Source organism: Ambystoma mexicanum, chromosome 3q (genome assembly GCF_040938575.1).
Source record: "Ambystoma mexicanum isolate Mex_15411 chromosome 3q, UKY_AmexF1_1, whole genome shotgun sequence".
Taxonomy (NCBI): Eukaryota; Metazoa; Chordata; class Amphibia; order Caudata; family Ambystomatidae; genus Ambystoma; species Ambystoma mexicanum.
In genome coordinates this window covers 608,507,583-608,528,169 of record NC_090926.1, presented here as the reverse complement: position 1 = coordinate 608,528,169, position 20,587 = coordinate 608,507,583, and the positions used below count along the sequence as shown (strand labels likewise).

Genomic DNA, 20,587 nt, shown 5'->3' with positions numbered 1-20,587 from the left:
CATCTCCCACGACGCTCCCCGCCAGACTGCTCCATGTGGTCGAATTTCAGAACAAGCGAACGCAAAGCATCCATTGGTGCCCAGCATCCATCTGCCAGCCAATTATATCCCACGATGACGAAGTGAAGAGAAATCAAAGCCTTGGGAATTTGATAGACGGATCCCTGGACACTATTTGACCAAATATAGAAGGCCGCCCTGCTGAGTTGGCAGGTCTCAGCTTATAAAAGAGCACCCTTTGGGATGGCCTTTAATCCGCCTGCAGCCCGGCTTCCAGAGGTAATTAAGGACCACTTGTGTGTGTGTGTGTGTGCTCCTTGTGTCTCACTAGTCTGGTGTGTAAGGAGTGGATTCTACAGGCAGTGCCTCCCTGGTACTTTTAAGCTAAATATAATTTGAAGCAAGCCTGCATGTAACCATTGAACTGAAATCATACGCGTATGGGACCGGTCTGCATCCGCGCCTTTCCCATGCCCGGCATGCCTGAAATAATGTCACTGAAACCCAACTCCCAAACACGATGTGCCCGGTCTGTGCCCAGGAGCCGGGAACTCAGAAATGCCCAGTGATGAATGTTAAATGTTAAAGGTATTTGTACCGCGCACCTTCACCAACGGACTTGGTCCACAGGCGCTCTGGCGGATCTGCAAATGAGAAGGTGGGATGGGTTAGTAGGTGAATCGGGAGTAGGGTAGTGAGAGGAGTGGTGTTCTGTTGGCAGCTTCAACTCGTTATACACCGGGTGCTGAGCTTTGGTGCGAGTATTGGATCTGTGTCAGTCCACGTGTGCTGTTGGTGTTGCTTATGTATTGTTGCAGTGTTGTGAATTGCGTGCGGGTTGTTGTGCGAGAGATGGTTGTGTGAGATTTTGAGTGAGATAAGTCTGCAGAATGCTTCAGATGTTGCTGCTAAGCCTCCCTTGGCATGACTCAGTTAAATAAGGATTCACAACAATGCTTGAGACTAATTAGAAAACACCCTGGCCTACACCTGTTCTCTCTCTGCTTCAGTTTTCAGTGTGCCTCGAGGCCCTACGATTTTTCCACCGGGGGAGTAAGTGAAGGTAAGTGCCTTTGCAGAACGCTGCTTATTTTACACAAGTACGCAAACTTTGGATGCGCTGACAATTTACCGAAGTGTGGGCCTCTTTCGAGTTGGGGGGTAATTCTAGATCAGTTACCCCCAAACTCAGTTACCAATGCTGCCACTCGTTCCTGCAGAATTCATGTCAGGTTACATGTGGAAGTATTGGGGAGTTACCCCTGCACCCCCATTCATAGAGTCCATAGGAATCCAGGGGGGGCATTGGTGGCAATTCCACCCACGGTAACACGGTAACTCCTCCAGTTTATGCTATTAAAGTGGGGGAGCTTACTCCAGAAAATTGCTGGAGGAAAATCCCCCACTTTAAGGGTACATTTGTAATTTGATTGCAATAAAAATGGCGGTAATTCCATTCCACCGAAAAAGCTGGTAAGGGAAGTAATGCAATTTTTTTGCCGTACAGTCAGACTCAGATTCTACCTCTACGGTGGGGGAGGGAAGAACATTCAATTGAGGGCCACATATTTCTTTGTTAACATGAAGCAAACTTAAAGCTAAAGATAAAAATGATGCCAGCAGAAGTGGTCATGTGTCCTACTTCAACGGGCACTGGATTCCTACTGAGTTGTGCTGACTTCTCCTTGAGCTAACATGCTATTTCTATCTCTGCGTCTGGGCAGAATCATTTTTTTTGCTGCAATTCCTTTCTTGACATTCCTTTATCGGTATACCACTATAACAGGCCCAGTGACAGTTGAAAGCCATCAACATGCTCGTGTTTTGAATGGCAGGATTGTAACTCTGTATTGTGACCATGGCCGAATTGGTTTTGCTGGTCAAACTTCTTTTAGATACAAAACTATCCCTGAGCGATGCGAGGCCTATGGCAAAATGATGTGTTGAGGGATGCATGGCCTCTAGCCTTTGCAACAACCTTCTGTCTGGGCTTTGACCAGCAAGAAGAACTCATGCCCACCTAGTCATTCATGTCTGATGCCTGGTCAACCCCGAGTACCCGCCTTACACTCTCTGGCTCTGTTTGCTCAACTTGCCTCCCAGCTGCTTTCCACATGGAGTACCATGGCTTAATAATACTCAGCGACTTGCAACCAAGTTTGGAAATGAAAGTATGCTACGTTACCTTATATTTGCATAGCGCCTCCTGCCATATTTAATGGTTTCGAAGTCCTGCATTGAGTGGCATCTTTTCTGAAAGGGATGGCAAGCAGGTGGCAAACTTGCTGCTCGCCCTGTCTGACTCTGATCCCTACATATCGCGGAAACGTACCCCTGATTATCGCAAGTTTGTCCGTCTGGGTTCCTCTTGGAACCTGAACCCACCTGATCTCCAATCTAAAACCCTGGTCACCAAAGCTCATCACAGACATCAATCTACTTCTCTGCTTCAGAACTGAAAAAGATAAATCCGAAAGGTCCTAGTGGGTCCTCTAGGGATCACAATTCCCATTCTAGCTTTCAGGAAGGAGAAACAACAACTTACCTGGCACCGTAAGTGGTTCCTTTCCTGCAGCCCCTATCACGGGTGTAGGTGCCTGCCTACCCCATAAACTGGAAACATACCCTTCGTCTTCCCTACTTGTGTCGAGTGCTGATGCCAGGTGCTCCACCTAAAATGATCAAATATCATGACATCACTTACTGGCAGAAGATACTGAATGCAAGGACCACCTTGCACTGCCACTACATTCGTGTCTCTGTAGTTTTTATTGTTGTTGTTTTAATTCCAACTTTGACCCGGGCTCTGTCTATTTGGGGTTATTGTTGTGGCAACCTGATTGCCAGAGAGCACCATATGCATATACTTTCACCCACTCATCTCTCTCTCTCTCTCTCTCTCTCTCGCTCTCTCTCTCTCTCTCTCTCTTCTCTCTCTCTCTTCCCTCTCCTTCTTGTGTTGCTCTTACTTGACTCTCTCTTTCTTCCTCTTCCTGTTTCTTGCTCTGACTATGTATGCCTTTCAATCTCCCTTCCTTTTCTCTTCCTCTTGGTTTCTTTGCCCTGCTTTCTCTTTCTTCACCTTGCATCTCTTCGCTTCTATCTCCATTTGCATCCCCAATATTTTCTATCTCCCCATCTCTAGCTCTCTCTGGCTTATCATTTCCCTTTTATCTCTTTCATTCATTCGTTCATTCGGTTCTCTCACTCCTTCTCTCTCTCTCTCTCTCTCTCTCTCTCTCTCTCTCTCTCTCTCTCTCTCTCTCTCTTTCCCTTGAGCCCTCCCTCTCTCTTTCTCTCCCTGACCCTCTGTCTCTCTGTCTCTGTCTCTCTCTCTCTCTCTCTCTTTCTTTCCCTTTCCCACTCCCTCTCTCCTACCCTCTCTCTCTCTTTCTCTCCCCACCCTCTCTATCTCTGTCTGTTTATTTCTCTCATTCTCGGTTCCTTGCCCTCTCTCTATCTCTCTTCCTCTCCCCCACCTTCTCTAACTCTTTCCTGTTGCGCCCTCCATCTACTTTCCCCCTCTCTCTTTCTCTCCCCACCCTCACTCTCTCCCTAGCCCCTCCATCTCTCTCTCTCTCTCTATTTCCCTCTCTCTCATTCTCTCTCCCACCCTCTCTGCATCTCTCCATTTCTCTCTCTCTCTACCTTTCATTGCCCCCTCCCTCTCTCTTTCCCTCTCCCTCTTTCTCTCCCCCATCCTCCCTCTCTCTCACTTTCCCTTGCCGTCTCCCCCTCTCCCTCACTCTCTTTCTCGCCCCATTTCTATCTTTATCTGTTTCTCTGTTTCTCTTTCCCTCTCGCTCTCCGCGCCCTCTCTATTTCTCTCTCTCTCTCCCACACATTCCCCTGCCCTCTCCCTCCCTCTTTCTCTCCCCTACCCCTCTCTTTCTAACTCTTTTTCTCTATCTCTCTTTCCTTGTACCTCTCTCCCTCTCTCTTTCCCTCTTGCTTTCTCTCCCCCATACTCTCTATCCCTCTTGTTCTCTCTCTCTCTTTCCCTTACCTCCTCTTTCTCTTCCCTTTCTCTCTTTCTCGCCCCCACCTTCTTTCTCCCTTTCCTTTTTACCTCTCTCCCTCGCTCTTTCCCTCTCTCTTTCTCTCCCACCCCCTCTCTCTTTCTCACTTTCCCCTGCCCTCTACCTCCCCCACTCTTTTTCCCCCCAACCCTCTCTGTCTCCCCCTCTTTCCCTGTTCCCTCCCTCTCTCTCGTCCCCCCTCTCTTTCTCTTCCCCACCATCTCTACCTCTCTCTATTTCTCTCTCTCTCGCTTTCTCTCCCTTTTCCTTGCTCCTCCTTCTCTCTTCCCCTCTTCCTCTTTCTCTCCCCCTCCCTCCCTCTCTCTCACTTTCCCTTGCCCCTCCATCTCTCTCACTCTCTCTCTTTCTCGCCCCACCCCTATCCCTCTCTGTTTCTCTCCCTCTCCCTCTCTTTCTATCCCCCACCCTTCCTTTCTCTCTCTTTCCTTCGCCCTCTCCTTCTCTCTTTCTCTCGCCCACCCTCTTTATCTCCCCCTCTTCCTCTCTCTGTTTCCTTTGTCCCTCCCTCCTCTCTTTCTGTCCCCAACACTCTCTATCTCTCTCATTCGCTCTCTCGTTCCCTTGTCCCTCCCTCCTTTTTCCCCTCTCTCTCGTTCTCTCACCCCTCCCCCACCCTCTCTCTCATTCCTTTGTACCCTCCTCTCTACCCCTCTCTATTTTTCTCCCTGACCCTCTCTATCTATCACTTTCTCTTTCTCACTTTCCCCTGCCCTCAACCTACCTTCTCTCTCTCTTTCTCTCCCCCACCCTCTCTATCTCTCTCTGTTTCTCTCTCTTTCCCTCCCTATCTCTCTTTTTCTCTCTCTCTTTCTCTTGTCCCTCCCTCTCCCTCTCTCTCTTTCTCCCTCCACTGTATCTCTTTCTCTCCCTCTCTTTCCGTGTCCCTCTCTATCTTCCCCCTCTCCCTTTCTCTCCCTCACCCTATCTCTCTCTTTCTGTCTCTCACTTTCTCTTGCCCCCTCCCTCTCTCTCTCTTTCTTCTCCCCACACTCCCTATCTCTATCTCTTTCTCTCTCCCACTTTCCCTTGCCCCCTCCCACCCTCTCTCTTTCTTCCCCCACCACCTCTATCGCTCTCTGTTTCTCTCTCTCTTTCCCTGGGCCCTCCCCCTCTCTCTTTCCCTCTCTCTTTCTCTCCCCCCTATTTCTCTCTCTTTCTCTTTCCCTTGCCCCCTCCATCTCTTCCCTCTCTCTCATTCTCTCTCTCCCCCATTCTCTCTCTCTCTCTCTCTCTCTCTGTCTCTCTCTCTTTCCCTTGCCCCTTCCCTCCCGTCCCCCTCTCTCTCTTTCCGTCTCTTTTTCTCTCCCCCACCCTCTCTATATCTCTCTGTCTTTCTCTCACTTTCCCTTGGCCCTCCCTCCCTCTCGTTCTCTTCCTCTCCCCCACCCTCTCTATCACTCTGTTTCTCTCTCTCTTTTACCTGTCCCTCACTCTCTCTTCCCCTCTCTCTTTCTATCCCGACCCTCTCTCTCTCTCTTTCTCTTTCCTTTGCCCCTCCATCTCTTCCCTCACTCTCTTACTATTCCCGACCCTCCCTATATCTCTCTCACTTTTCCTTGCCCCCTCTCTCTCTCTCTCTTTCCTCTCTTTGTTTCTCTCCCCACCCTCTCTATCCCTCTCTCTTTCTCTCTCTCACTTTTCCTTGCCCCCCCTCTCTCTCTCCTTCCTCTCTTTCTTTCTCTCCCCCACCCTGGTATCAGCTGGGGCAGTTGTGGTTGCTTGGATCTGCCTAGGTCAGCTAAGGAAATCACAAAAAGAGTAGGACTAACTATACCTTTGTTTCCCCCCTCACTGTTATGGGCAGTTCATTTTTTTTTTACTTTTTTATACCTAGCTTTACTTTTTTTAGGACTCCCTTTTGCCATGATGACGTTCCTCTGACATGGTTTAGTCAAAATTAAAACAGCCCATAATATCCCCAATGAATATGGTAGACTTCAAAAGGCAGACGATGGTTGTCGGCAATATTCTAATGTGAGAAATACAGCGGAGGTTGTCTGGGTGTTCAGAACAGATGTTATAAGAGTCCAGTACAGGACACGTAGGCGAGCAGTGCAAACAGAACAAGAGCTCTGGGTGTAGAATATACGGGTGCTGGGTGTATAGAGCACGCTCTCTGAGTGTACACCACACGGGATGTACACAATAAGCACAGTACAATGGCTCTCAGCGTACAGAAGGAGCAGCCTGAGTGCACCGTACAATGGGTTTGAGTGTCCAGAAGAAGCACTGTGAATGCGCCATGCAAGGGCTGGCTCGACTCTAACCGCTTCTGTGCAGGCAGATAGCTGCAATGTGAAACCAGGCCAGGTGTTTGATGCAAGCACCTTGGAGGCCCTGGTGAGGACTCTTGCAATATGTCAGGCAAATGGAACCCATGTATTTAATGGCACACGTGAGATCTAGACATTCCCACAACGTGAATATTTAGCAGAATATTACGCTGAAAAGCAACCTAGAGAGCAAGTGAGAAGTCATAGTCCACCAGTAATGGACGGCCCACTGAGTGAGGAGCTTCAGCCAAGCACGGGCCGATAGCCATCATCCCTCCATTCAGAGACTGGTGGATTGTTGACGAGGGTTCTTTTGACCCAACTGAAGCTCATTGAGTTTCATATCACTACCAGTTGAGATGCAAGAGGGGGAAGTGTTCCCTTTCTGTGCACACCCTTGACGTGGTCTCCATGCTATCATGATAGATATATCAGAGGTCGCCTGAACATTTTACAGTGTCCCTTTGTAGAGGCGGGTAGAAATCACATAACAATGCTATGCAGTGAAGCTCTCGCTGACCAAGGCATCCAGAGTCTTCCATTATCGAAGATATCAGAATGATCAGTATTGGTGGGGACAAGTAGGGTCACACTTCTGACACCGTTACTGACGGTCCACAAATTAGGGGATTGTGACCGTTCCTATCCAGGATTTGGCCTGTTTCAATATTCCAGGAGGGCAGAGACCAAGTTATTTAGAAGCTGACTTTGGTCCATGGTCACTGACTGTGTTGTTTAAAAGTTAGGAAAGGGCAGTTTAGCAGTTGGGCACTGTTTGCTAGAGGGTGCTTTGATCCCAATTTTCTGGCAGCACATATTGTGTACTTGCTAATGTTATAACTTATGATATTCATGGTGGCATTTCCTACATCACTTAATATGATGGCACCGGTGTTATGATTATGTGGCACCTCTAAACCTTCAGCTTTTGTGCGATAATGATCTTTTCGCTGTTTATATACGAATGTAAAATCATTGCTCAGAACCACATTCAAATTGTATCTCCTTGATGCTGCAGGAACTCTCCAGCCATGAGTTCAGACGCTGAAATGGCCGTCTTTGGCGTGGCAGCTCAGTTCCTCCGAAAGACTGAGAAGGAAAGAATTGAGGACCAGAATCGGCCCTTTGATGCTAAAACCTCCTGCTTTGTGTGTGAGCCAAAGGAGTTATTCGTAAAGGGTGTAATCCAGAGTAAAGAGGGTGGCAAAGTCACAGTAAAAACTGAGGGCGGTCAAGTAAGTAGAAATTGATTTAACTTAGTCAATATCCTTTAACAAGGCTCAACTTCAATCCAATATTAATACATCCTATACCTCAATTCCTTCAAAGACTCTCACTGTCAAGGATGACCAAGTCTTCCCGATGAATCCCCCCAAGTATGATAAAATTGAGGACATGGCTATGATGACCCACCTGAATGAACCAACTGTGCTGTATAACCTCAAAGAGCGCTATGCAGCCTGGATGATCTATGTGAGTACACTGAAAAGAATGCAACTCTTCGTGGCATTAGTGATGTGATCGTTTTCATTTTCTACACACATACTCTGGCCAGTGGAACAATCAACTGGCTGTCTTCTTATATGTCCAGAGAAAAAAATGTAAACTGTCTTATTTTATTGCTTAATAAAGGAAATCGAGATTAAATCCTATCTGTATTGTTTGGGAGATTGCTCAATAGCATGCAGTGACTACATAGGTAACGTGAGTTAGTAAGTTACTATCTGGCAAGAGCAGCAGTTGTAGAACTTACTTTTGGGCCCTTAACACCACTCTATCCACAATTCAGAGCCTACTGATAGCTCTACAAAAACCTTCTGTAACATGATCGTGAATTGGTTTACGAGACTGGTTCTGCTGCAGGATATTTTGTAGGACATTTTACACGAGAGTGTGCATAGTTGGGACATTAAGGGCACTTGGTTACACTTCTTCCACACTGCCAACTGGGTCCCAGAATCTTTTGTAGTTTGAAATGTGGGCCCTTGACTAATATGGCCCCGGGGTAGGACAATCCTAGCAATGTGGCTACTAGAAGTGTCGACGTAGCCTAGGAGAACCTAATATGATCCCCGATACATGGACCACTGTGCTTGCGTTCTGCTTTGTAGCACTCTAACCAGTATTCTAAACACTCCCTGTTCTCAGATGCATTGTGGGGCAGCAAGGAATTAGCATTGCTTCTCAATCTTATATGGTACATGCCATGTTGTCTCTCGTGTTTTCAGTTATGACACCAAAACTCTGCTTGTAACCTATATTATGAAGTAGTAGCATTTTCTACAGGGTCGTTGCCCAGGTGGACGATGATAAGCATTTTCTTGTGTTTCCCAGACATATTCAGGTCTCTTCTGTGCAACTGTCAACCCCTACAAGTGGCTACCAGTGTACAACCCCGAAGTGGTGACCGGCTACCGGGGCAAGAAGCGCCAGGAGGCCCCTCCACACATCTTCTCCATCTCTGATAACGCCTATCAGTTCATGCTGACTGGTGAGTGAGTCACGCGATGGACATTGCCTTGGGCAAAATGACCTCAAACAACGTAGCAGAGTCACACAAATTTCTCAAATTATCGAATGGGGGGAGGGGCTATCAATATATTTATTTCTAACATTTAAGAGTTATGAATTAACACTGGCCAAAAGAAAATGCAACGCAGGAAACAACAGTTTATCTCGTATTGGAATTCTTTTTCAAGCTATACAGCAGAGACGTGCCCTCCTCTTGGCAGGGTGTGGGCTGTTAAGAGGGCACAGTGTGCAGCCACCTAGAGAATGCTTAACGCACACTGGGAAACAGCGCTTTCACGAGGAAAAAACACGTGTATGCTGCTCTCATGGTCTGATTCCTGTCATGGGCTTCTGATTAAGCAGCCGGGTGCCCCTGTTTCCCTGGAGACTGGCACAGTGGCCCCGTAGGCTGGGCCTGGGAGTGTCATATCTAGTTCTGTGGCTTGCCATCTGATGCCGGCTGCTCATACCCTCGCGAAGAGAGAGATGTCCCACCGGTAGGTCACACAACCACCTATATACATCAAGTCCTGGAGGAAAGTTCAACATCAACTTAAAGTGAGTGTTAGAGTTCACATTAATGGGAAATACAAACACAGTCAACAAAGGACATATACACAAAAAGCCGGGCTAAACGCGTGCCTAAAAGACCCCTTCCAACCTGTGTGCAGTGCAAAAAATGTGGCTTCCTTGCATTCGATAAGACGGGTGCATGGTGCCCCCCCATATCCTGTTCTTCTGCTTTCCACTTTACCCCCATATGATCTTTGCTTCTCCTGACCTTTACTCAGAGATGCCTCTTGCCTGCATTGGCTAGCAGGATGCTAGACTGGTGAATCAGTCCTGCTAAATCTGAGGTCCGGGGAGTCAAAGGTCGAGGGTGACAACATATAAGGGTCTGAGTTAAGGTGTGGAGAGGTGTGGGATGTCCCCAACATCTGGAGGGCCACACAATGAGTGACCCCTCTGAAACAAGTAGCAATGATTTGGGGTACCATCTATGAAGCTGTCAAATCTGTCTTTTAAGTATTCAAAATGTCATCTGATAAATCTGGTTCTCTTCTTCCCCAGACCGGGAAAACCAGTCCATCCTGATCACGTAAGTATGCGTCCAGGCCTTCCTTGTATTTGCAATGCTTCGCATTGTCCATCAGGATGCAACATGTGTGCGCTTCATTCCACAGCGGAGAATCCGGTGCTGGGAAGACTGTGAACACGAAGCGTGTCATCCAGTACTTTGCATCAATCGCTGCCTCCGGTGACAAGAAGAAGCAGGAGCCGACACCTGGGAAAATACAGGTATTGTAACAGCAACCCCTTTGCCAATTGTAGGTCTGTGATTCTTTAAAAATATGTAGTTCTTGAGAATTCTGCATAGGAACATATTGGAAATATATTCTGTGTTCTTGCTGATAAACCGTTTGCAGCCCTCCAAATTCTTTAGTTAAGTAGTTGGAAATACAGCACCTAAAGGCAATTTAGTTGTTACCCATTCACGGTATATTTTATGTTATGTTATGTTGAATTATACCGCACACCGCTACCATTTGCATGGTCTCCAGGGGCTAGATTACAGAAACCTTGCACTGGTGCAAGTGCAAAGTTTGCACGGTATTAGCACTAGGGCAAAGTTTGTCCTATTTCTAAAAACACTTGAATATGTTAAAAAACCATTGCACCATGACAAGTGCAATTTGGCATGGTATAAGCACCAAGGCAAACATTTCCCCAGTGCAAAAAAGATACATTTATGATGCTTATGTTATGTTATGTTACTAGTGCTATTCAGTATCAGCACTAGGGCAAACTTTGCCCTGGTGCAAAAATGCAGTGAAAAAGTATCTTTTTGTTCACATGGGTAATTTTTTCCCCAATGCTTATGACATGCCAAAATGCACTTGTCATGGTGCAATGGTTTCCTCATATTTCCAAGTGCAAACTCTGCCCTAGTGCAATCTTTGCACTTGCACCAGTGCAACACTTCTGTAATCTGGCCCCAGGTGCTCTAGATAAATAAATAAACACACACATAAACATTGTATATACACATATGACCTCCCCCATATATGGATTTGTAAAAGGCAAGGTATCCAGTATACGAGCATAGTTAACTTAAAGGATAAAGACATGTACCTGCTTAGCTTAAAGTGGGGCCAGCGTGTTAAGAGTACTCTACGACTGGTATTTAAAGGGTGAAGTCACAGTGGGCCTCAAAACCCAATCATACACTGCCAACCATCAAGAAAAATGATATTCTGGAAAATATTTTGATGATGATTGTGGATTGTGGAAGAATAACTTGGTTTTCACAATGGCACCTCTGCCACTCTAACTACTATGCTTCTTATAAAGTATAAATAGGCACAGAATCCTGGGACGCCCTGGATATATGTGCCCAATATATACCCCTTTACTAAAACAAACAAACCAGCATGCAGAGGGTGGTAGAGACACATGTGCTGGTGGTTGCGGTCCGCTCCGTGCTATTTACGTATCACACAAAGCGATCGATTCTATGTGTGTTGACTAAATAATCGATGAGAGAACTTGGGAAATTAACTTACTATGTTTATTTCGGCCCTAGGGCACCCTGGAAGATCAAATTATCTCAGCCAACCCGCTGCTGGAAGCCTTCGGCAACGCCAAGACCGTGAGGAACGACAACTCCTCGCGTTTTGTAAGTATTGATATTCCTCAGCTCTAAAGTAGACAGCAAGAATAAGTGATTTATAAATGCACCCTACACATAAAAGACTTCAAAAACAAAGGGCCGGATTTACAACCATGTTTAGACATGTGGAAATCCCATTGAAAACGTTTTGGTAAATCAGCCCCAAAGACTGGTTAACGTATTCGTGTAAGGAGCTAACATGCAGCATGGACCATGTCCAGCAGAGAGCCTTGCACTCAGTACACTATTTGCATATCAAGAAGTTGTTCCATGTACAGGACAAATTCTATTAAGGAGAGAACATGCAGCATGGACCATGCCCAACACAGACTCTGGCACTCAGTAGCACTATTTGCATACCAAGAAGTTGTTCCATGTACAGGATACATTCTATTAAGGAGAGGACATGCAGGATGGACCATGCCCAACACAGACTCTGGCACTCAGTAGCACTATTTGCATACCAAGAAGTTGTTCCATGTACAGGACATATTACAGGACATATTCTATGAAGAAGGGTCATGCACTCAGTAGCACTATTTGCATAGAAAGATGTTTTTCCATGTACAAGACATATTTATATAATGAGGGGGCATGCAGCATGGACCACATCTGATGCAAAATATTCCACTTAGGAGCACTATTTTCATAGCAAACAGTTACTCCAGGAGCAGCACATATTTTTAAAGGAGAGGACATCCTCTTAGTTGCACTGTTTTCCCACAGCAAAGTTGCTGCAGATAGGCGAGAAATTGATTCAGTGGAAACCCCACATCCATAGGTTGATCTCGTGATGCATGTTGATTGGGGGCCTGATTCAGATGTGATAAAAAGTGTGTGGAAAACCGACATTCTCCCCTCCAGTTTCCGGCACCATCACTCTGAGGTGGGTGGAAATATTGGAGGGGATATGTTGTGCTTTCCAGCAGCAAAAGATGCTAAAATCCCACTTGTGGGGGAAACATGTGCCCTGGTGACATTGTGAGCCTTTCTTAATAGACTGCCACTTTTCTAGTTAAGAAACTTTTTTTAAACTTTCATTAAAATATAAAACTGATGCTGCAGTCTGAGAAATGCATTGTTTAAAGGGGAACAAGTGTGCAGTGGAGTTTAACGGCACCTCATAGTTACCGTATTTGTACTCCTTTTTTATGGTGCTAACCCATTGCTACTGGCAGGAAAATCCCCTCCATGTGGCTGCCCTGCATTCCTGATGGTTGTTAGGGCTGTTGTCAAGCCATAAATCAGGCACCTGCAAAAGCCGAAGCCTTAGTGTCCCTGCACCACATTCGTTCTTCATCAGAATATGGTGTTTGTAAGTAAAGTATTCCTCCATAATGGAAGAACACTTTCTTACATTTGCACGCACCTTAGAATCGGCCCATGGGTGTATTGCTTTAAGTGTCTAATTGTGATCATTTGATTTTGCAAACGCTTTATTATACTTTTCTTTTACTCTACGAGATTTAGTGGAAAACTGTGATATTAGAAATGTGTATATTATTCAACATTCCAAAGTAAACCAATTCCTCCCAATTCAGGATCTCTGAGGGAACATGACACAAATTAAAATATGCCTATTTTTAATTCCACAGGGTAAATTCATCAGGATTCATTTTGGCGCTACAGGAAAACTGGCCTCTGCTGATATTGAAACATGTAAGACCCAGCGAGTCACTTAATCACCAGAGCCGCTTATCTTCCAGTACCATGTTGTGCATTAAATAATTGATGCTATTTATTGTGAACAGATCTTCTGGAAAAATCCAGAGTAACATTCCAGCTGTCAGCAGAAAGGAGTTACCACATCTTTTACCAGGTCATGTGCAACAAGAAGCCGGAGCTCATTGGTGCGTAGGCAAAATGACACAAAAAACAAAAATTGCTTGCATGATTATGACCATTCTGTATAATTTACAACACATGCACATTTCAAATTTAAACTTGACTATAACAATTTCCCCACAGATATGCTCCTTATTACAACCAATCCCTATGATTTTGGATTTGTGAGTCAAGGCGAGATCACCGTGGCCAGCATTGACGACGCAGAGGAGTTAATGGCTACAGATGTAAGTACATTTAGTCCGGCTCTGTCACTCGGCGGTGTGCATGGGGAGCTCTGGAAATAATGCAGGGATGATTGCATCCACACCGTTCAGCCCATGCTATTCAATACCCTCTCTCTGTAAGGGATGGGCTGAAAGGCCCATGAGCTTCTGACTTGGGGCATTGCATTTCACCAGCCTCACTGCAATGCCTCAGATACATTAAAGATCCTTAATATTCCTGCAGGACATTTGCTCAGATGCTCATGCCTGGAAAGGGAGTCCTTTGTATGAGTGCATGCAGTCCTTTACCACCATGCATGTCTCCCGTGCTCAGCCTTTTACCATCATGCTTATATCTCTTGTACAGCCCTTTACCATCATCCATACCTCTCTTGTACATCCCTTTACCATTATGCATATATCTCTTGTACAGCCCTTTACCAACATGCATACCTCTCTTGTACAGCCCTTCACCATCATGCATATCTCTCTTGTACAGCCCTTTACCATCTCGCAAATATCTCTTGTACATCCCTTTACCATCATGCATACCTCTCTTGTACAGCCTTTTGCCATCATGCATATTTCTCTTGTACATCCCTTTACCATCATGCATACATCTCTTGTACAGCCCTTTACCATCATGTGTATAACTCTTGTACAGCCCTTTACCATCATGCATACCTCTCTTGTACAGCCCTTTACCATCATGCATACCTCTCTTGTACAGCCTTTTACCATCTTGCATACATCTCTTGTACAGCCCTTTACCATCATGCATACCTCTCTTGTACAGACCTTTACCATCATGCATATATCTCTTCTACAGCCCTTTACCATCATGCATACCTCTCTTGTGTAGCCATTTGCTATGAACAACAAATTCTGCCTCATATCATCACCAATTACCAAACTTTCAGGCTATAAAAGATCTCTTGGGTTTCAAACGTCATTATATTGAAGAAATTACACTAAAATGATGTATATATTTTTTAAGTTGCCCTTTAGTAGTATACATTTCAAAATTCGACTAACAAAATGTATTTGAACTCCACCTGAGAGCTTTGACACATTCACCATAAAACATTCATATGTTTACTTCATGCAGCTATTTTAAGTGATGGCAAATGATGATTGATAGGTTTACCCAATTAACATAAGAAACTTTGCTAAATCAGGAAGTAATGCTACCAGTATTCTATTTCTGGAATTATGAATTAATTTCCCAGGAAAACGTTCAAGTGAATAGTCACCACTGAACTCAGACACTATAGAACTTGATATTTAGGCATACAATATGACAGCCATGCTGGAAAATGTGTCTATTTGGTATATTAGGTGAAAAGAATAGGTCTAGTTATGTATATTTTTATTGCGAAATCAAAACAAAATGTCTAAGGGTCTTTTTGTTACACCCAGAGTGCTATCGACATCCTGGGCTTTAATTCAGAGGAGAAAGTGGGTATCTACAAGCTGACCGGCGCAGTGATGCACCACGGCAACATGAAGTTCAAGCAGAAGCAGCGCGAGGAGCAGGCAGAACCTGACGGCACGGAAGGTATAAACTGTGGAAATAAGTTACAGTATTTGTCTCTACTACCACTGGAGACTAGTCACCTGCTTTTGATCCGTACATTCGGAGGGGGAAGGCATATGTGACAGGAATTGAAAATGGGCACTCTGATTGCTCTATGAGGCATTTGTAGCCAACGAATGTGATGGGTGCAAGTTTGTGACAGGCATTGCTCTGGGCCACCTCCCACATCATTGTTTTTAAGCCTGTCTGCGCCATCGCTGAGTGGAGCAGCCGTATGCAAGGCAGTCTTAGTCTTGCTACCAATGGGAGCAGTCTTGTCCGAACTGCTAGACCACCCCCCCTCTGCACAGAAACACAAGCAAATCCAGGCGTGTTTCAGCCTGGTTGGGCCTCATCAACGAGGTGCAGCATGGTTCTCGAAGATTAATTCAAAACTTTTCAAAACTTTTCAGCCATCATTCCTTTTGTTTTGCTATAAGGAATTTGCAACAGCAGAATTTAATGTGGACTGGATTAGAGGGAGCTACTAGGCAGTAGAGATGTGCTGTGCCCGTTATCAGGCACAGCTCACCATCATAATTTTATGGAGGATACTTTTTTATGGCCCAAATATATGTGATGTATACATCTGAGATACACTGTATATTCACAACACCAAGAATGTTATGGTGGATTTAAAGAGGTTTGAAAAAAACCTTTCACCTGAAATTTGAAAATAGGAAAGTCCATTTGAGCCAAGTCACACATTCCACAATGCCACATAGTAGCTATCACTCCAGTTCTGAGCCACAACAGCAAGAAATTCTGGGTATGCAAATTAGCTCAAATGCAACCTTTTTCTCCATACAATTGTCTCTGTCTAAGAGGGCAATGCTACGTTATACATGGTATATATTATATATGTCACACATAACATATATTAAATACCAAATAAGGTCATGTACATATGCAGCACGCATGTATCACCGATATTAAACTAATTGAAATGTATGATATATGGGGGCATGATTTACAGAAATGTTTTCAATGGGACTTTCATTTTGAAAATCAGGCCCGTATGTCTTTTAGGTTCTTATATATGTACTACCAGTCCTTAACTGCCAGCCAAAACTCAGCACTTCTGCCACATGCAATAAGTACAGGATTTGTAGTAGACAGAAAAGGAAGCCACAGAAATGCATGGCTTCTTTAAAAGTTGGTCTTTTGCTCCTAGCCTTTGAACAGAGATCCCACAGCATTGGTCTTGTAAAGTTCCTGCTGTAAGGAAGCTTCCAGCTGCCACATGCCTGATATTTACAATTTAAATGGAGAGACTCCCTGCATTGCACTTGCTGGTAATCCCTTAGCGCCATCCGTGTAATGAGGCCCATAATCTGTTTTTTCCTAATGTGTGTGTTTAGGGGTGCTGATGAATCATCTTCTTGGTTCTGGATTATCAGCCTGTACACAACACGCAAAACCAAAAATATGTTCATGATTTTACTCAAAACTGTGTTTAGCGTCATATTTGGAGTTTGAACTATTAGTAGTATGATCTAATGCATAACAATGTTTTATTTGACTTCAGTATAAAAAATACAGTATTGACATAGATCTGAAACTCCAACAAAATAGTAACAGTTTTCCAGTGGCTTTTGGAAACGTGTCCAAACGTAATGTTAGTATTTACATAATGTATAGCAATAGATATGAAACAATGTAAGGCTACATAAGGCTGTAACCTGTTTTATGCCACCTATTTGATGTACCTGCCTATTCCTGAATGTAACTGTGTCATAAAAAGAATCTGTAACCAATCTCGTAAGCTAATGCGCCTATATGCCTTTGGGCTTTGTGCACTGTAGAAATGACATGTAAATGAATAAATACATCCATGAAATAACCTATATCCTTGATTGCAGTGGCTGACAAGATCGCCTACCTGATGGGTCTGAACTCTGCAGATCTGCTGAAGGCTCTCTGCTACCCACGAGTGAAGGTTGGCAATGAATACGTCACCAAAGGTCAAACTGTCGCCCAGGTACAGTAGCGTCGCCCCCATTTGCTATGTGAAACCCAAGGTGTTCTGAAAACCAAAGAAATACTCATTGACGCTACAATTCTCTTTGATCAGGTGTACAACAATGTCGGTGCTTTGGCCAAATCTGTCTATGAGAAAATGTTCTTGTGGATGGTCATTCGCATCAACCAGCAGCTGGACACGAAGCAAGCCCGACAGCACTTCATTGGAGTACTGGACATTGCCGGCTTTGAGATCTTTGATGTAAGTAAATTATGCGATCACTGCAGCTGTAAAATACAAATGCTAAAGTGTCACTCGATTACATGCATGAAATTTCAAATCAACTAAAATATCCTGTATCTTAAATGTTCAGTTCAACACCCTGGAGCAGCTGTGCATCAACTTCACCAATGAGAAGCTGCAACAGTTCTTCAACCACCACATGTTCGTCCTGGAGCAGGAGGAGTACAAGAAAGAAGGCATTGAGTGGGCGTTCATCGACTTTGGCATGGACCTGGCTGCCTGCATTGAGCTCATTGAGAAGGTATGGTTGGTGTGCTGCTCTTAATCAAGTTTGTGAGGCCTGAAGCAGTGACTGGTAGTTTCAAGATAATATATGACAAAATACCTTGCTGCTTCTCCCCATGGGTAAGAAACTACAGCAACTCTGAAACTAGGTAAACCTGTATTAGTTTGGAGCTTTTTTTATGGTATACCAGAGTCCCTATGGAGGCTTCTGAATACATTCACACTTATTACGCACAAGGCAAAAGAGAGAGTACACCAGAGGAATACAATTCATCTTATAGCAGGCATCACTTAGGATAACATGAACATTCATCCTATAACGCTAGAGATCTCTGAGCTCTATTACACTTTGTCTACAGCAATTAAACAAAGAAGCAGAACAGGAGAACCTATTTCCATGCAATTAGAAAGAATTAAAGGGAAAGGGTGTGAATATCTATTCACTAATCTGAAGATGGATCATGATCTACTGCGTGAGATCTCAGAGCTTATTTCTTTATTTGCCAATGATTTACTAGATACCAGCCTTCTTTCAAACCAATGTTTGGGGCCCTTGGAGGGAAGATGAACCTGGAGGCAGCCGAAGGTTAAAAGGGGCACCAACTGCATCAATTATAATTCAAATCAACTTGGTACATTTCAAGAAGGATTAACAAAAACCCCTTAGAGGTGCAATAAGCCAAGCCTCTGCCATTTACCCCACATTAACCCTTTTCACTTAATGTTCTAAGGTTTTACTGACAAACTGCAACAATTCTGTGTGTAAATGTTTAAAACTTCTTTATTCTAAGCTATGTCCATGTGTTCTCCCATCCTCTAGCCCATGGGCATCTTCTCCATCCTGGAAGAGGAGTGCATGTTCCCTAAGGCTACAGACACATCCTTCAAAAACAAGCTCTATGACCAGCATCTGGGCAAGTGCAACAACTTCCAGAAGCCCAAGCCTACCAAGGGCAAGGCCGAGGCACACTTCGCACTGGTGCACTACGCCGGCACCGTGGACTACAACATCAACGGCTGGCTGGAGAAGAACAAGGACCCACTGAACGACTCTGTGATCCAGCTCTACCAGAAGGCCTCTGTGAAGCTCTTGTGTTTTCTCTATGCCAGCCATGGAGCTGAAGGTACTTTAATTAGGACATGTGTTAACGGAGGAAGACTGTTTTACTTTTAGATGCAACCCAAAGTATTGCTTGTGCTGTATGCCGTTCCTAAAAGTTGATCTGCATAAATATTAATTACAATAATTCATAGAACAAACATAATGATGTCTACCTTTCTACTGCAATAGGTTTATTACATGCTGTGCAAGAACATTGCTTTTTACAGGCTGTCAATCAATTGAGGGAAATCCTTTACTCATTTTGTTCTGAATGTTCAGAGGTGATTGCTAAGAAGAGGGAACTATGGTTACATAGAATAGCAGTGTGTTCTGATAGTATACAAAGGTGTCCAGTCATACTTTCAAAAAAATAGTTTCGACATACAAAAGTTCCGAATACAAATTTTCGAATGAAAAAGTTTCGAATGCATTTTTTCATGTTTTAGGTATTATTTTAGTTTCGTATAGATATATATATATATGTATATTTTAAAGGAAATGGGGGTTGGAGGGGAACCACCCCATACATTTTATTTTTTTCAAATGCATTCAAAAATTCTGAACCGTATACAAAGATACAGGCAATCATTGGGTACTTCCACAGATTACACTGTCAAATTAACATTGTTATAACATCACAAACCCAAGATGGCGACCATTAGTGAGGTAACATGTTACACAAAGATGTGCACTGAATTACATCAGGAGATTCCTGTGAGCATTTCAGTTTTGTGTCTTTTAGCCTTATTTCTGCTTCAGAGAGCCCAACACTGAAGCAAACATCTGTGTGATGCCATTGAGCCAGACTATGTGGATCATATTTATATGTGATAATCTAAGGTTTTGGGCATCTCCAGTTTTGCTGTGGTTTTAGGCTTTGTGAATCAGGTATAAGGTTAGCAGGTGCAAATCAGGCATACTGACTGGCATCACCTCTTTTACTCCAGTGGAAGTCTTTGTAAATCAGTCCTATTGTGCTTGAGTCCCCTTATCAATATCACTAGCAATAGATAAACAGGGCAGACCTGTAAGAAGAAAATAGGCATTCTTCTTCAGATATCTACCAGTAATGCACGTTTCGCAACTAAGTTTAAGTTTGTATGGGTACATGTGATACGGTTTTCCCAATCTCTACCAATGCATAACGAGTTCATCTATTACGGGTGACTGTCAATTAAAGCCCCGGATGCTATATAATAATAAGCCACGGTTCATGGAATGGGTGACCACAAGAAACAAAAGGGAGACATTTTGATTGGAGGACCTCTGTAAGATATCAATAAAACACAAATAGTATCAAAAATGGGCTCTGTAAAACAATTATTTGGGAATGATTTTCAAATGCACAAATCAAACAAATAAACAGGACTATCAAAAAGGATCAGTTATGCTTTGGTTTCTTATGGCACTCAGTTCCCACAAGCCCTTCCACCGGGACTAAGGTCTAAGAGTAGACTTAATCGATGCTCTGACTCCACCAGCTACCCTGTGGTCATAACCACTCCAGATCATCATCAGTATGTACGACATTCCCTCGGAATTTTGAACCAACGTCCAAAGCACAAACTAGACTAATCCCCGTACATGGGGCACGGTGAGCAAATACCTCTTTGTAGTCAAACTAGCATTGGGTTGGTTGATCTACTGAATAGTCAAATCAAGTTATGTTTTTAGAACCTCCACAATGAATATAGGTGACAAACATGTACATGTAATGGATTTCAAGGCATACTATTTACATATATTTTTGATCATTCTAAACACACGGTTTGATTTTACTCTACAGTGGTTACAGTCTAGCCGTATAAAATCAGCAATATTTAAAATTCCACATGAGCATATTCTACATGAAGACTGAGCTACAAATGAACA

At 44.0% G+C, this 20,587-nt stretch overlaps 1 protein-coding gene across 1 annotated transcript in view; it reads left to right on the top strand.

The window, feature by feature from the left end:
• The first annotated feature begins 259 nt into the window (after positions 1–259).
• LOC138582820 (myosin-4-like) overlaps positions 260–20,587 on the top strand; it is a 40,395-nt gene continuing 20,067 nt past the window's right edge. The window contains exons 1-16 of the mRNA XM_069654484.1: positions 260–279; positions 1,011–1,063; positions 7,332–7,548; positions 7,643–7,786; positions 8,648–8,804; positions 9,896–9,923; positions 10,009–10,123; positions 11,409–11,501; positions 13,091–13,154; positions 13,247–13,345; positions 13,464–13,567; positions 14,966–15,104; positions 16,985–17,103; positions 17,197–17,346; positions 17,459–17,629; positions 18,434–18,737. Coding sequence (XP_069510585.1) covers positions 7,345–7,548; positions 7,643–7,786; positions 8,648–8,804; positions 9,896–9,923; positions 10,009–10,123; positions 11,409–11,501; positions 13,091–13,154; positions 13,247–13,345; positions 13,464–13,567; positions 14,966–15,104; positions 16,985–17,103; positions 17,197–17,346; positions 17,459–17,629; positions 18,434–18,737 — 1,891 coding nt within the window. The 5' untranslated portion in view covers positions 260–279; positions 1,011–1,063; positions 7,332–7,344. The remainder of the gene's footprint in view (positions 280–1,010; positions 1,064–7,331; positions 7,549–7,642; positions 7,787–8,647; positions 8,805–9,895; positions 9,924–10,008; positions 10,124–11,408; positions 11,502–13,090; positions 13,155–13,246; positions 13,346–13,463; positions 13,568–14,965; positions 15,105–16,984; positions 17,104–17,196; positions 17,347–17,458; positions 17,630–18,433; positions 18,738–20,587) is intronic.